This window comes from Schistocerca serialis, chromosome 10, assembly GCF_023864345.2.
Source record: "Schistocerca serialis cubense isolate TAMUIC-IGC-003099 chromosome 10, iqSchSeri2.2, whole genome shotgun sequence".
NCBI lineage: Eukaryota > Metazoa > Arthropoda > Insecta > Orthoptera > Acrididae > Schistocerca > Schistocerca serialis.
This window is the reverse complement of record NC_064647.1, coordinates 169,580,919-169,597,427: the sequence shown is the minus strand read 5'-3', so window position 1 is coordinate 169,597,427 and position 16,509 is coordinate 169,580,919. Positions and strand designations below refer to the sequence as shown.

Genomic DNA, 16,509 nt, shown 5'->3' with positions numbered 1-16,509 from the left:
AGGGTCCATGGATTCATGCGGTTGGCTCCTTACCTGTATTCGTCAAATCCCTCGATACATGAAACTCGTCCGACTAGACAAGAAGTTCAACGTGTTTGCATTCATCAACAGTCCAATGTCGGTGCTGACGGGCCCTGGCGGGGCGTAAAGCTTTGTGTCGTGCAGCCATCAAGGGTACACCAGTTGGCCTTCGGCTGCGAAAGGCCATATCGATGCACGCTGACACTTGTTGATGGCCCAGCATTGAAATCTCCGGCAATCTGCGAAAGGGTTGCGCTTCTGTCATGCTAAACGACTCTCTTCAGTCGTCGTTGGACCCGTTTTCGCAGGATCTTCTTCCGACGACAGTGATTTCAGAGTCTGATGCTTTACCGTAGTCCTGATATTCACGGTACACTCTTGAAGTAGTCCAACGGGAAAATCTCCACTTGTTCGCTACCTCGGAGATGCTGTGTCCTATCGCTCGTGCATTGACTATAACACCATGTTCAAACTCACTTAAATGTTGATAACCTGCCATTGTAGTAGCAGTAACCGATCTAACACCTGCGCCAGACATTTGTTGTTTTATATAGGTTGTTACAAAAAGGTACTGCCAAACTTTCAGGAAACATTCCTCACACACAAAGAAAGAAAATACGTTATGTGGACATGTGTCCGGAAACGCTTACTTTCCATGTTAGAGCTCATTTTATTACTTCTCTTCAAATCACATTAATCATGGAATGGAAACACACAGCAACAGAACGTACCAGCGTCACTTCAAATACTTTGTTACAGGAAATGTTCAAAATGTCCTCCGTTAGCGAGGATACTTGCATCCACCCTCCGTCGCATGGAATCCCTGATGCGCTGATGCGGCCCTGGAGAATGGCGTATTGTATCACAGCCGTCCACAATACGAGCACAAAGAGTCTCTCTACATTTGGTACCGGGGTTGCGTAGACAAGAGCTTTCAAATGCCCCCATATATGAAAGTCAAGAGGGTTGAGGTCAGGAGAGCGTGGAGGCCATGGAATTGGTCCGCCTCTACCAATCCATCGGTCACCGAATCTGTTGTTGAGAAGCGTACGAACACTTCGACTGAAATGTGCAAGAGCTCCATCGTGCATGAACCACATGTTGCGTCGTACTTGTAAAGGCACATGTTCTAGCAGCACAGGTAGAGTATCCCGTATGAAATCATGATAACGTGCTCCATTCAGCGTAGGTGGAAGAACATGGGGCCCAATCGAGACATCACCAACAATGCCTGCCCGAACGTTCACAGAAAATCTGTTGATGACGTGATTGAACAATTGCGTGCGGATTCTCGTCAGCCCACACATGTTTATTGTGAAAATTTGCAATTTGATCACGTTGGAATTAAGCCTCATCCCCAGAGAGAACATTTGCACTGGAAAGAGGATTGACACATTGTCGGATGAACCATTCGCAGAAGTGTACCCGTGGAGGCCAATCAGCTGCTAATAGTGCCTGCTCGCGCTGTACATGGTACGGAAACAACTGGTTCTCCCGTAGCACTCTCCATACAGTGACGTGGTCAACGTTACCTTGTACAGCAGCAACTTCTCTGACGCTGACATTAGGGTTATCGTCAACTGCACGAAGAATTGCCTCGTCCATTGCAGGTGTCCTCGTCGTTCTAGGTCTTCCCCAGTCGCGAGTCATAGGCTGGAATGTTCCGTGCTCCCTAAGAAGCCGATCAATTGCTTCGAACGTCTTCCTGTCGGGACACCTTCGTTCTGGAAATCTGTCTCGATACAAACGTATCGCGCCACGGCTATTGCCCCGTGCTAATCCATACATCAAATGGGCATCTACCAACTCCGCATTTGTAACATTGCACTGACTGCAAAACCACGTTCGTGATGAACACTAACCAGTTGATGCTACGTACTGATGTGCTTGATGCTAGTACTGTAGAGCAATGAGTCGCATGTCAACACAAGCACCGAAGTCAACATTACCTTCCTTCAATTGGGCCAACTGGCGGTGAATCGAAGAAGTACAGTACATACAGTACATACTGATGAAACTAAAATGAGCTCTAACATGGAAATTAAGCGTTTCCGGACACATTTCCACATAACATCTTTTCTTTATTTGTGTGTGAGGAATGTTTCCTGAAAGTTTGGCCGTACCTTTTTGTAACACTCTGTATATCGTTGCCGACCTCAGTGCCGTCTTCTGCCTGGTTACGTGTCTCTCTATTTCAATACGCAGCCGCGGGATTAGAACCACCATGTCACGGATTGCGCGACCTCTCCCGCCGGAGGTTCGAGTCGTCCCTCGGGCGTGTGTGTGTGTGTGTGTGTGTGTGTGTGTGTGTGTGTGTGTGTGTGTGTGTGTGTGTTGTTATTCAAATGAAGGTCATCAGTCCCCTAGAACTTACAACTACATGAACCTGACTAACCTAAGGACATCACACACATCCATGCCCGAGGCAGGATTCGAACCTGCAGTCGCGCGGTTCCGGACTGAAGCGCCGAGAACAGCTCGGCTGCAGTGGCCGGCTGTTTGTCTTAGCATAAGTTAGTTTAAGTAATGTGTAAGTGAGTGAACCGATGATGTCACCAGTTTGGTCCCTTAGGAATTCACACACATCTAAACATTCTTTGAATACGTATGCTTATACTAATTTCTTTGGCACTTCAGTGTATGTGACGTTGCATCTTTGACAACAATAGAATTGTAATTGAGAACAAGTAGAAATAGTAATTACTTTCTCTTCCTTTAAATCATAAAGAAATCAGTTCTCCATAATTTGGCTGTGAGTTTAAAAATATTCTCTAGCAACTAGTAACAACTGTTCTGCATTGGTCCTGTACACAACAGACAACTTACCTCGTGTCGCTGCTGCAACTGCGTGATCAGCAACATGCTAAAACTATTTCAAAAGCAATACTGCGATCCATGCAGAGTGCAATGAATGGCCATAATAATTGCATCAACTACTGCCATATGTTCTTATATAGAAATTTAATAATGTGGATGGGTTTAATCAACTTGCCTTAGACAGCGTAAAAGAAAAAAGAAACTAATAAAGATTTTAATTCACTATTTTAGCAAAACAGATTATTGAAAGACTGACAAACTTTACACAGACCTTAATTATTCCACAATGTCTGTACTCAATAAACAAGTCTCTGGCCTCAGCAAAGATACGAATATTATACTCAATGTATGCATACACAAATGTGATAAAATCTCTCCAGTGCACAAGTAAGCAACAACTACGTGCAACGAAAACGCAAATCACCCAAAATTGCTCAGTTAATACCAAATCCTCCTCCGGCGCTACCAGCACGATCACGGCAGGCTGTGACCTTAAAATCGTGTCGCGCATCTTCTCTCCATTGCAGGCTGCTTCCGACCACTTCAGATTCCTCTCCACAACTGTTCGCTCGCTATTACTGGCGATAATAATATCTCAAATTCACAGTTTGTGTATGCACACCACAGCAAAATCGTTGGTAAACTTTGCAAAGAAGAGTTGACGTCCAACTTTAAAGTTTTACTGTGTTAGTGGACATTCCGTAGTCTCGCTTTATCACTAAGCAGACCTGTTATGTGAGGATCTTCAGTGTGATGTAAGCACGACGGAAACTCCTGTCTGGAATTTGGTGATTCCTTTTGTGTAAAACATCCCAGTGAAGCAGTTCCCACATGTTCGACATGGCCACCTTGAAAACTGTATGGCCGTTAAAAAATGTGATCCTCTGTGTAAGAGAGTTATTTTTTTCAACCTCTGATCGGTAGCGAAATTAAAACCACAGTGAAAACCCGGTGCTGCGTAGCGTCTCCAGTATGTCTGTCTATCGCGTCGATCTGAGTGTACAGTAAGCATGTAGAGATGCCTACAATAATAGTGTCTGCCTCCAAGTGTGAACTGCCTGTTGATGAGTTTCGTCTGATTTCATGCAACCCACATAACTGTCATGTGTGTCCTCGTTTATGACAAGCCTCAGCCGCACATTGCAGTGCAACAACGACCCAGCTGTAGCATTTTCGAGGGGAAGCGTTTGGTTACCCACCACACAGCTCGGACTTGGCTCCCTCAGATATTCGTGCACCAGCATCCGGCCATCCTGGTTTAGGTTTTCCGTGATTTCCCCAAATCAGGCAAATGCCGGGATGGTTCCTTTGAAAGGCCGACTTCCTTCCCTAATCCAATGGGACCGATGACCTCACTGCTTGGTCCCCTGCCCCAAATGCAACAACCAACAAACTTTCATCTCTTTGCTCACATGAACCATAGTCTAGGAGGACATAATGTTGGCACAAACAACAATCTACAGACCACTGTGGGGAATTGGCAGAAATCAAAGGGGGAATGCCTTCTATGACAAATGTATTGGAAAGTTCATAACACGCAATGATAAATGTCTGTGTCGGAGCAGCTCAAAATGGCTCTGACCACTATGGGACTAAACTTCTGAGGTCATCAGTCCTCTAGAACTTAGAACTACTTAAACCTAACTAACGTAAGGACGTCACACACATCCATGCCGGAGGCACGATTCGAACCTGCAACCATAGCGGTCGCACGGTTCCTGACTGTAGCGCCTAGAACCGCTCGACCACTCCGGCCGGCTGTCGGAGCAGTGACTGTGTAGTGAAGTAACTGAAAGCTGTAGCGAAAAGTTGCAAATAAAGCATTTTTTATTTTCACTGTGGTTTAAATTTCGCGACCGGTTGAAGACCGAAAAAAAAGCCCTCGTACAAAGTGTTTGTGGGTGAGGTCCTGGAACTGAGTGTCCAGTTGTTGGAGGGTGTGTGTGACTAGAGGCGACCCCGTGTCGTTTTCAGCTGGTGAAGGTGCACCGGCGCTACAAGAGCAAGGAGAGCCAGTACCGCTACCACTCGCGCACCTGGCTCATCACGGACACGCTGAGCTACCTGGTGCCCGGCGTCGTCGTCTTCATCTTCCTGCCCGCCGCCATCTTCAGCTTCATGGAGGACGACTGGGACTACGCCATGTCCGTCTACTACGCCTTCGTCACGCTCACCACCATCGGCTTCGGCGACCTCGTCGCTGGTAACTATCCACCCGCCGGCTTCAGCTGATTCCCTACTTTTACCAGCCGCCCCGCTGCCGTCTCATGCTTTTCCATGTGGCGTGTTGTCTTTGTTGTCAGCATAGCACTCTCTCGGCCGCGTGTGGGCTTCCCAGAGCTTGCAGCTGCTACTTTTCGTTATCTCACTCCCAGTATCTTTCCATTTCGCCTCACAAGACTTTGTGCATTCCACTCCATTCTCCCCCCCCCCCCCCCCTCCTACCCCTCCCCTCTCCCCCATCAAGGAAATTTACCCTACCACTATTGTGAATTGAGCTCAAGTCCAGATCACTATCCACCCGAGCTTCAATTGACACCTCGCTTTGGCATACAATTTCCTGTACACTGGCCAGCTCCCTGTTCTGGTCCTGAAGACCATCCAGTGCCTACTGGCCACTGTGTCAAAGCTCTCTTGGCCATTGTCTGCTTGACACATCTTGCAGCCGCTAATGCTGAGTCAGGTAGCTATCCCAATGGTACCAAGAGGCCGAGTGCAGCCCGTTCCGACCCTTCCACCAAGAAAAAGTCCCTGGCAGTACTTGGAATCCAACTCGGGTCCTGCAAATGGTAGTCAGACACGTCGACCACTCAGCTACAGAAGTAGACTGCATATTGACACTGAACTGTATTTCGAAAGTCTATGTTTTGGTCTGAAAATAACAAGGTCTGAAATATATTACATGAAACAATAGAATGAGAAAAGTCCTAGAACAATGTAGACAACATTATTTATACTGTGTGTTGACTCTGTTATCTCGCATAACAGATAACCCAATGCAAACATATGTCTCCCTCTGGCTAATTCTACACCATGGTATAACTTGCTAACTCAATTTATGATGTATTTGGTTCTGCTAGACTACCTCTTGTCCCGATCATCTTTTAACATTAAGCACACAAAATCCTATGGAGACTTACTTAATCTTGTGCCACTGAATTCGAAACTGACATTAGAATCACATATTAGCTCTGCTTTTCGAACTGTATCCAGCAAAGAACCGTTAAAGCCAATACACTTTCTGCATTCGCACAAGAAGCATTCTTTGTTTCTCAATCTCTAGAAAAAGATTTCTAAGAGCTCTAATAATTTCCGAAATTACTCATATTTAATTAGTGCTAAAGGATGAAATTTTAAATTGCTTTCTGTGATGCTTCAAAGTGAAACGCAACGCTATGTCCAAATGAGGTGTAAAAGAAAGCTCTTAAGATGTTGTATACTGGATCCCAAAAACGAAACCCAGTCAGTGTATTTCACCGTCATTTTTGAGTTATTTGCCACTCCCTCTCCCCACCAAAACAGAAAACACATTCTATTCATCCTAATGCTGTACTTTTCAAAATTTGGAAAACAGTGTTATGTTGCACCAATTTTCTATAACTATAAAACACCAGTAAAGTTGACGATAATTAGATCATTTAAGAGCACAATGCATTTACTATTTCAGCCCTCGGATGTCCAAAAAATGATCTTGTGTCTTTGCCCATCCTGTGTCCAACTGCCACTCACATTACAAGAGCAAGCTCTGATGTTGTCACTATGAAGGGCTTCACTGATCTGTTCATTCTCTGAAGCAACAGAAGCACTACCGCTTCTGGTAACAGCTGTCTCTGATTCATTTGTTTAAACAATGCAATAACCGGAATGAGATTTTCACTCTGCAGCGGAGTGTGCACTGATATTAAACTTTCTGGCAGATTAAAACTGTGTGCTAGTTCTGCAAGGTTCGCAGGAGTGCTTCTGTAAAGTTTGGAAGGTAGGAGACGAGGTACTGGCAGAAGTAGACCTGTCAGGACGGGGCGTGAGTCGTGCTTGGGTAGGTCAGATGGTAGAGCGTTTGCCCGCGAAAGGCAAAGGTCCCGAATTAGAGTCTCGGTCCGTCACACGGTTTTAATCTACCAGGAAGTTTCAATGCAATAACCGTCTTAGTCAAGACGACATTAGCCTTTCTCTCGACTGGTCCTTGCAACATCTTCATTCCATTGTGAGGTAGCATACTTGTTTTCTCTTCTCCTATTTTTATCAAGCTGATATTGCCTGAAGTCCGGCTTTCAGCCAGATGCTAATGTCTTGCAGATAATATTTCAGCGATCAGTGTTGCCGTCATCATCAACTTTCCAGATGTGGTTAGCGTTAATGGAGCTGCTTTTCTCTTTGTACGTGCCCTTTGTCCATTTCAGTGTACTTCTTGTCCTGGTGAGGATGTCCCATCGTTTGAGAATAAAATGGTCTACATGGCTAATACATTCCATTTGCGACACGCTCATCAGGTCAGTTTTAGATTCAGACAGCTTGGTGCACACACTCAGAATTGAAACTACTGACAGATGAAAATAATGTGTCGGACCAGGACTCGAACCTGAAGTCTTTGCCTTTCACAGGCAAGTTCGAAGGTACAAGGAGACGTATGGTGAAAGTGGAGTTGTGAGGTCCGGACAGTGAGTCGTGCTTAGATGGCTCAGTCGCTAAAGCACTCGCTTGCGAAAAGCGAAAGAAGTGTCAAGTCATGTGCTCACCACTGTAGAGCGAAAATTCATTCTGGATACCGACGTTGTCGGACAAAATCACTGGGAGAACGAGAGGGAACGGTGCGTTTTGATGAACCTGGGTGAAAACGTTTCTAACAGGAAAGCTTGTGGTAAATTCAACAGCCCTTGCGCCCCCATGCTTAAGTCACTGATGGAGCAAAGATGCCTGCACTCATGCACAGAAAACAGAGTTTGCCACTCTGGAAACGAAACAAGCACTTCTTCAGCACCGAGTCAAGGGGTAGATGTGTTAGAAGACGACGATGACCCTGGTATGGGTTGGCGGTACACATGACAGTGGTACACAGCATCAGCTGCATAAACACCGGTCAAGGGTGGGCGACTCAACTAGTACTGAACATCTGATTCCAGTGGAAGTCGGCTTTCGAAAGCATCAATGGTGAGGGGACCCCAACAAAAGGATCACAAGGTGGTCAGGGAGTGAAATGGAGGGCTCGTATAAGGTAAAGAGCAACTTCCTTATTAGCTCAATACGTCAGAACCCAAGGATGATGATGATGATGATGATGTACAAACAGAAACTGACATCACTAGTATGGCTCTGGATAGAACCCTGTCTTTGATATCGCACCTCACAAAAACTGCCACTAACGGGGGACAAGAAGTACTGTCGTCCAAAAACTTATCGAACTGGACCAAAACTGGCAACTCTGCAGACTTTTACTTTGAGCCTGGTAAGCGCCACAGCAGAGTACTGTGCACCGATCAGCACTCATTTAAACAAAATGTATGTCCAACTTAATAATGCTGAGTGTATTATTTCAGGAACAGTTAGGTGTACTCCCACCATCTGACTGCCTATCCTTAGTCACACAATGACCGCAAAATTGCGAAGAAAAGCGTCCTTGATCAGGGAACACAACAAGATACTAGCAAACCGTGGATCGTCGGTGCATTCTGACATTCCTGACCTCAGAATCGATAGACTTCTTTCAAGACATTCTGCTCCTGAATTTGCAAACGGTCTCACATTACCAATTCCTGGAGGAGAGTGGCTTCAAAATACCTCATAACCATGCCAGTTATTGAAAATATGCAGATAGACTTTTTATATGTTGAATGTTACCCTCACAGCATTTGAATGCAGAGCACTGAGCAAAACTATCCAAGACCTCAGGGAAGAGCATGTTGAGGTGGTTGAGACATTTCTAAAGGCAACCCCAAATTCCATCAAGTATATACAGTGACTAGATGTTTGCTTGTGATAGATATAATGTCACATAACTCAACACTGAAATCTACTTAAGTGTCATATGCTAAATAAATACTAGTTAGCATCCAGCTGAACGCCTATCAAAACTTTAGTTGTTCATTCCAGAATGGAGAAAAAGGGTGCCCATTTGGACTCTCTCTCTACAGTTTTAGATAGTTTTACTAGTGTGGAATATTAACTGAACCGCGCTATATGGTGATGATACTGGGCTTCACTATATGTGCCATGCTCGTGTTGCAATTGGCTTCATCCCGTTTTGCAGGACAGACAAACATGGGCTTCCAGACGGGCTGGTTCCTGCTGTACCAGATAATGCTGCTGGTGTGGGTGATCTTCGGGCTGGGCTACCTGGTCATGATCCTGGGCTTCATCACGCGCGCCATGCGCTCCAAGCGGATGGCCCGGCTCGAGCACAAGCTGGCGCACAACCTCAAAGTGACGCAGGCGCGCCTCTGGCACGGCATCGCCAAGGACGCCGTCTACCTGCGCAGGGTCATCAACGAGATGTACCTCCAGAAGCTCAAGGTTCGTCACCAGTTCTGGTACAACTAGCGTCTTGTAAGAATAATGTTCACTAACCTCCCAGAGCTATGATCCCTTCGTTGACACTCTACTCAGAGCAGCAAGCAGAGCTAAATCGTTGGTTTTGACATTGTAGGTGGTACATTGCTTTAGGTTTTACGTACAGTCCTGTCATAATCCTCTGAAGATATCACTTATTATGTTGAGGATGGCTCTACTCTATTCACTCTGTTCATATCTAAGGGACTGCTGAGTGAGGCAGTAAAGTGGCAGAATACTGGACTGGACTTCATTTCACATCGCCATTTGAAGATTCAAATTTAGGTTTCTTGTAGGTGGTCTAAACGTTTTAAGGCAAAGTGGTGCGATGGTTTTACCAAAAACGATACGGCCAGTTTCTGTCCCCAAATTTCTACTAGTGTCCACGTTGATTGCAGGACGTTAAAGCTGAATCATTCTTGGTCAACAGCCAGGGATTGTGTTCTTGGGTGAAGCAGTCACTGAGTCCCTCGCCCCAGATGGTCAGCGCTGAGCCCAGTAGATACTCATAACCTGTACTTTTGGTGTCCCGTCGATGTTCCTGTCAGAGTTGTTTGAAGCAAATGAGAGAGATGGCCTTTCGCTAGGGCAAAGACAGGACATTCAATTAAGTTTCGAATGCCAGTGAAAAATCTCCACCATATTTATTGCATCAACTTAATCAGCCTCGTACTATGATTGACATACACTATCACTATCAACTCCAGAGACTGGCAGTTGGATCATTTACGATCTAATCACACTATCTTGAGTTTCACCTGGCACTATTGTCGCCTCTATTGATATCTTCCCATTAAGGAAAACATGTTGGGTTTTGTTCTCTAGGAAGACTTCAGTCCATTATCATTCTGTCCAGACAGTCCACAAGCACAAGAATGGCCAGAAAGTATTAAGCTTTTCATTGACATAAACAGCTTGCAATTTATAGCAACAACTTTAGCTCATACCTACTGTGTAATCTGCATTACAATGGGGCACAAAATTTTGCCACACTGCCTCAAGTACACTGTTGTTCTGGTCTCGATAATCCAATGACAGAACTCAGCCACGAGCCATGTGCCCTTATCGCTTGCATTTTTTCTTTGACAGAGTTGTACAGGTTGTCCAAAAACCTCTCTGATTTCCAAATGCAATTAAAGGAACTAAGAGACCTAGATAATTGCAGTCTGTGGCATCATGTAAAGTACCTGAAAATGTTTTGTACAATTAATAGACTTCTACGTAGGTTCCTTTCTTAATCGATAAAATTGGTAAAATATGCTGTCTCAACCCATGTGCCACAAGTAGGTCGGGGTTGATAGGGGTTATTGCATCCACATTACTCCTGTGGAGATGGCCAATGATCCTGCTGGAAGATCACATTTTATTGAAAGGGAAGAATTTGAAGGGCAGCAAATTGCTCATGCTTGTCCAGATAAACGGTTCCTGTTACTGTTTAACCGATGAAGAAGAATGGTCCAACTATGCTGCCTTTCATCAGCATAAACTTCACATTCACCTTTCCGCTGTTTGTGACAAGTTCCCAATAAGTGTGGGCGTTCTGAATCTCTGATGCGAATGTTGTGCCGATTAATGTGTGCGAAAGGCTGCACCGTCAGAGAAAACGACGTTTCTTAGATAGAGGGATTTTGCCCGATTCAGTCCAGCATCTCAATAGCAAAAACAGCAAATTAGTCACGATGCTGCAAGACCTTTCGCTTATTGTGGAGTACTGAATATCGCTTTTTCTTTTGGTATTGTATTACGTACGTCATTGTTCCTTTTGAATTGCAGTAGATTACTTACAACAAACTTCATAAAGGAATAAACATACCGTAAATACCAAAGTCCTTAAAACATTGGTGTAACTCCCCCGACCGGCGAACCGCATGTGGGCCAAAGCAAGTATCACTGTGGTCCAAGAAGTGAGCACCTATCACACGACGGGTAAAAAATTTATTAAATTCCGTATATGTAAAGTTAGAGATCTCATATAAACAATGGCAAAATCATTCAATGTTCCTTTACTTTTTTCCTCTCTCAGCAGTTATTGTTTCGGTTAACTATATTATGTGCGGCTAAAAATACCAGTCTTCTTCCAGTGTGACCGAGGTAAGCTAAAACGGTTACACACTCCTGCCTTAAACAGATGTCTACAAGCTGATAAAGGGTAAGCATAGCAGATCTACATCTACGTGATTACTCTGCTATTCACAATAAAGTGCCTGGCAGAGGGTTCAATAAACCACCTTCATGCTGTCTCTCTACCGTTCTACTCTCGGACGGCACGCGGGAAAAACGAGCACTTAAATCTTTCCGTGCGAGCCCTGATCTCTTCTATTTTATCGTGATCATCATTTCTCCCTATGTATGTGGGTGCCAACAGAATGTTTTGGCAATCGGACGAGAAAACTGGTGATTGAAATTTCATGAGAAGATCCCGTCGCAACGAAAAACGGCTTTGTTTTAATGATTGCCACTCCAATTCACGTATCATGTCTGCTATAGGAGGGTCGTTCAGTAGTTAATGCCCCAAATTGTTTTCTCAGAGCATATTCATTTTTAAGAGTCAAAATTTGGTGACAATGAACATCAACATGTCTTGTCCATGTCCTATTTTTCTACGTAGTCTTCATCACGTTCTATGGCTGTACGCCAACGCTGTGGAAGAGCATGTATTCCCTGCAGGCAAAAGCTCTTGTCCTGTAGGCGTAGCTATGTTTTCACTGCATGACTGACATTCTCGTCATCTTCAATGTGTGTTCCCCGTAGAGAATCTATAAGCGGCCCAAAGAGATGGAAGTCCGAGGGTGCCAGGGTCTGGACTGTAGGGTGGATGAGGCAGGGATGTCCAACCCAATTTGACGATGTGTTCCCGGGTTCTCAGACTTGGGTGTGGGCGTGCATTATCGTATTGGAGCAAGATTTCTGCTAGATTCTTGTCCGATCGAACACGTCGGAAACGGATCTTGAGGTTACTCAGAGTCTTCACGTATGCCTCTGAATTGATGGTTGGCCCTCTTGGCATCACTTCCACGAGAACGACGCCGTCGCAATCCCAGAAGACTGTCACCATGACTTTTCCAGCAGAGGGGGTTGTCTTGAATTTCTTCTTGTGTGGTGAATGAGGATGATACCACTCTATGGACTACCTTTTTGTTTCTGGCGCAAAGTGGTACTCCCAGCTTTCGACCCCTGTAACGATGCGTGACACAGGCCTCTCTGTCAGTCTCAAAACGCCCCAAAAATTCACACGAGATGGCCTTTCTCTGAATCTTAGGGTTCCACTGTGAGCATTCTTGGAACCCATCGTGAGCATCTCTTTGAATATCCGAGAGTCTCGATCATTGCAGACGCACTTACACTGCTGACCGAGAATTGTAGAGCCAATTTTCGAGTTGTGATGCGCCGGTTGGAACGAATAATGGCATCCACACGATTCGGCATGTCTGGAGCAATGGCTGTGACAGGACGTCTCGAGCGTGGGCGAACGTGGAGCTCTGTTTCTGCATTTCCTGACGCTGTAAATTTCTTTACCCATCACCCAACTGTACTCCTATCAACTGCAGCTTCGTCATAGACTGCACAGAAACTTTTACGGATGTTCACCACGGTTTCTATTTCTGCACACAAGAATTCAATAACAACACGCTGCTTGTAGCGTGAGTCGTACCTATACGCCATTTCGACGGTGTGCTACCGCTGTGCCATCTGCCAGAACGGTTCGAAACTTCACGGGCGTACAGAACAAACATGAAATGTGCAGCAGCAAGAAGGACATTCGACTATGTATATTAATGGCTTTTTTTTTAAAAAATGTGCGGCATTACTTACTGAACGACCCTCGTAGCACGTTTTTGAGAAATGAAGACTTCCTTATTCTATATCACATTATCGAATGGAAAGATGCAGAACTCGTCAACTTGCTGATTTTCTCCTCCCAAGATTTTTAACAATCTGAATTGCACGTTTGGTTGAACTAGGTTGTTTTAGGAGTTCCAAAATTATTATTTTTTCCAGTTTAAATTCGCAGTGTAATGGACACGTAAAAATTCTGAAGTTTCCACACGATTTATTGTTTCTTCACCTCGCGTTTGACTTACCCTTGGTCTAGTACCTCTAGATGTGCAGAACTGAATGTCTTGAGTCCTTTGTAAATTGAGAGACCGTTCGCAGGAAACCACTCACGACGAGAACACGGCAAATGCCATAACGCGGTTTCCTAGAAACGCCAATGAGTGGAAGAGAGGTGCCGGACTGAGTGGCCGAGCGGTTCTAGGCGCTACAGTCTAGAACCGCGCGACCGCTACGGTCGCAGGTTCGAATCCTGCCTCGGGCATGGATGTGTCTGATGTCCTTAGGTTAGTTAGGTTTAAGTAGTTCTAAGTTCTAGGGGACTGATGACCTCAGAAGTTAAGTCGCCTAGTGCTCCATTTGAGCAAATTTTTTGTAAGAGAGGTAAAATTAAGTTAACACATGTCTCAGTTTATCCGTAGGTACTCGACCATTTCTAAAGAAACGGGGGTCAAATTTTTCGAGGTATCTTTAGTTACTTTATGTGCCCTTTACCGCGCGATGTCCTCAGACAAAATGATGGTGATGACATTGTTGTTAGCGCCGCCACTTCGTAACTTTGCACCCCGTGTTCAAAACTCGATTATTACTTTTATTTTCGTTTTCCATTTACATACCAAAGTCTGTAGAAGATTACTATAAGAATATTTTCCAGTGTCTATTGGTATTATGTTGTCCTTATTCGTGTACTTATTGTATGTCGGATGAATGCATTTAAAATTATATGAAATAGGTTTCCGTGAAATTCCTGTACTGCATCTTGATTCATAATCAATTGCAAGCGCGAGTTTTCGGAAAAGTGATCCGCTGTGTATGGTTGGCCACGAAATTATTGCGAACACGCGAAATCTTCAGCAGTGTTAACGACATTTCGTTCCTGAGTGAGATTCGTACGGAGAAAGGCTGATGTGGCAAACCAGCTGTCGCACAATGCACGTGGTGTTCGGAATATCTGTATTTCGTAGGTTTCTACAACTGGCGTCATCCAAGGTAATGCGCTAAATCTTCCTGAAGTATAAACACATGAATAAAATATAAGAATTAGTATAAGGATACGAGAATTTAGAAGATGGTAGTCCCTCAAGTTACGACGCACACACACACACGCACACACACACACACACACACACACACACACACACACACACACACACACTTTTTGAGTGGTGGAATGGTCCAGTGGATAGCCTATCAAAAACTGAACACAGATCAAGCATGAAAACACCATCGAGCAAAGTGGAACGATCACAGCATGATGGTTGTGTGATCACGGTGTTGGACTGCGAAGCGCGAGATCCTTGTTCAAATCTGCCTCGTGCTCCATTTTTATTCACAAAATTATGAACTTTCCGTCCGGTCATTAATGTGTCTGGTCTTCTTCTTCTGTAATTTTTTCAATTCTCATACTATACGAGGTGTGATTGGAAAGTTTTAAGAGTGGGCTTGTAACTGTACAGTGGTGGTATTTGCCGTGCGGGATTAGCCGAGCGGTCTCGGGGCGCTGCAGTCATGGACTGTGCGGCTGGTCCCGGAGGAGGTTGGAGTCCTCCATCGGGCATGGGTGTGTGTGTGTGTGTGTGTGTGTGTGTGTGTGTGTGTGTGTGTGTGTGTGTGTGTGTGTGTGTGTGTGTGTGTCTGTTTCTTTCCTTAGGACAATTTAGGTTAAGTAGTGTGTAAACTTGGGGACTGATGATCTTAGCACTTAATTCCCATAAGATTTCACACACATTTGAACATTTTTTCAGTGGTGGTACTTACATGCTACTGTGATGCATCTCCTTCAAAATAGTCCCCTTCTGACTGAACACACCGACTCCAACGGTGTTTCCACTTTTGGAAACATTCCTGGAATTCTTTTCCTGAAGTGTGTTAAGGAAGCTATCCGTATTTGCCTGAATGTCTTCAGTCGAGCTAAATCGCTTCCATTTCAGTGAAACTTTCAGTTTAGGTAACAGGTAGAATTCTGCAGGGGCTAAATCAGGGAAATATGTCGGTTGTGGAAGCACAGGAATTTTGAATTTGGCCAAAAATTCAACGAGTGAGAAAGCACGATAAGCTGGAGCATTGTCATGGTGTAGCACCCAACTCCCGTCTTTCCACAATGCAGGCCTTTTCTTCCACACATTTTCACGCAAACGCTCAAAGACACATTTTTAGTATTCCTGCATCATTTTCTGTGCTCCAGGGGTAAATTCATGATGCACAATACCAGTAGAATCGAAAAAAATCACCAACATTGTCTTCACCTTCGACCGACTTTGCCGTGCTTTCTTCGGTCGTGGTGAACCTGGAACCTTCCAATGTGAAGACTGCACTTTGTTTTCAGGATCACATCCATATACCCACGATTCGTCACCTGTAATTACCGTATTTAACAAATCTGTGTCACTTTTAGTCCGATTAATCAGTTGTTGGCACACTTCACGTCGGTATTGTCTCTGGCCACTTGACAACACTTTTGGAATGAATTTTGCGGACAGATCTACAGTTGAAATTGATGGAACTGCATAGAAACTTATATTAAGTTCATCAGCCATCTCCCTAATTGTAAGTCTACGATCAGAGCGCGCCAAGTCGCGAACTTTCACATTTTCATTAGTTTTTGAGGTGCAAGGACGGCTGGACCGTGGTTCATCTTCAAATGATTCGCGGCCGTTTTTAAATCTGTTGAACTAGACAAAACCATTTGAATGGCTCATACAATTATCTCCAAAAGCTGTTTGTAATAGTTCGTAAGTTTCAGAAGCTGACTCCGCGGTTTTAAAACAAAATTTCACACAAACTCGTTGCTCCGTTTTTGCATTCATTTTCACACGGACAGAATCCGGCAACAAGCCCTAACAGACAGACACTCAACGAGCTGCCACAACAAACTGAATAAAGGAAACTCAGTTTCCTGTCAGAGGGAGTTCTAGGACAAGGCACTGGCTAACTCTCCACCCTCCTTGTACCTGCCCCCCAAACCAGTATGCTGTAGCGGAACCATTCTTAAAACTTTCCAGTCACATCTTGTACAGTGGCTACAGAATATAAGATGATAATATATTTACGATCGCAAGTAAATATGATGAACAG

The 16,509-nt window shown here is 44.6% G+C and overlaps 1 protein-coding gene across 1 annotated transcript in view; it reads left to right on the top strand.

Annotated features, from left to right (window-relative positions):
* The window catches only part of LOC126424637 (open rectifier potassium channel protein 1), a 242,601-nt gene that overhangs the window by 149,509 nt on the left and 76,583 nt on the right, over window positions 1–16,509 (top strand). The window contains exons 4-5 of the mRNA XM_050087370.1: window positions 4,813–5,041; window positions 9,083–9,345. Coding sequence (XP_049943327.1) covers window positions 4,813–5,041; window positions 9,083–9,345 — 492 coding nt within the window. The remainder of the gene's footprint in view (window positions 1–4,812; window positions 5,042–9,082; window positions 9,346–16,509) is intronic.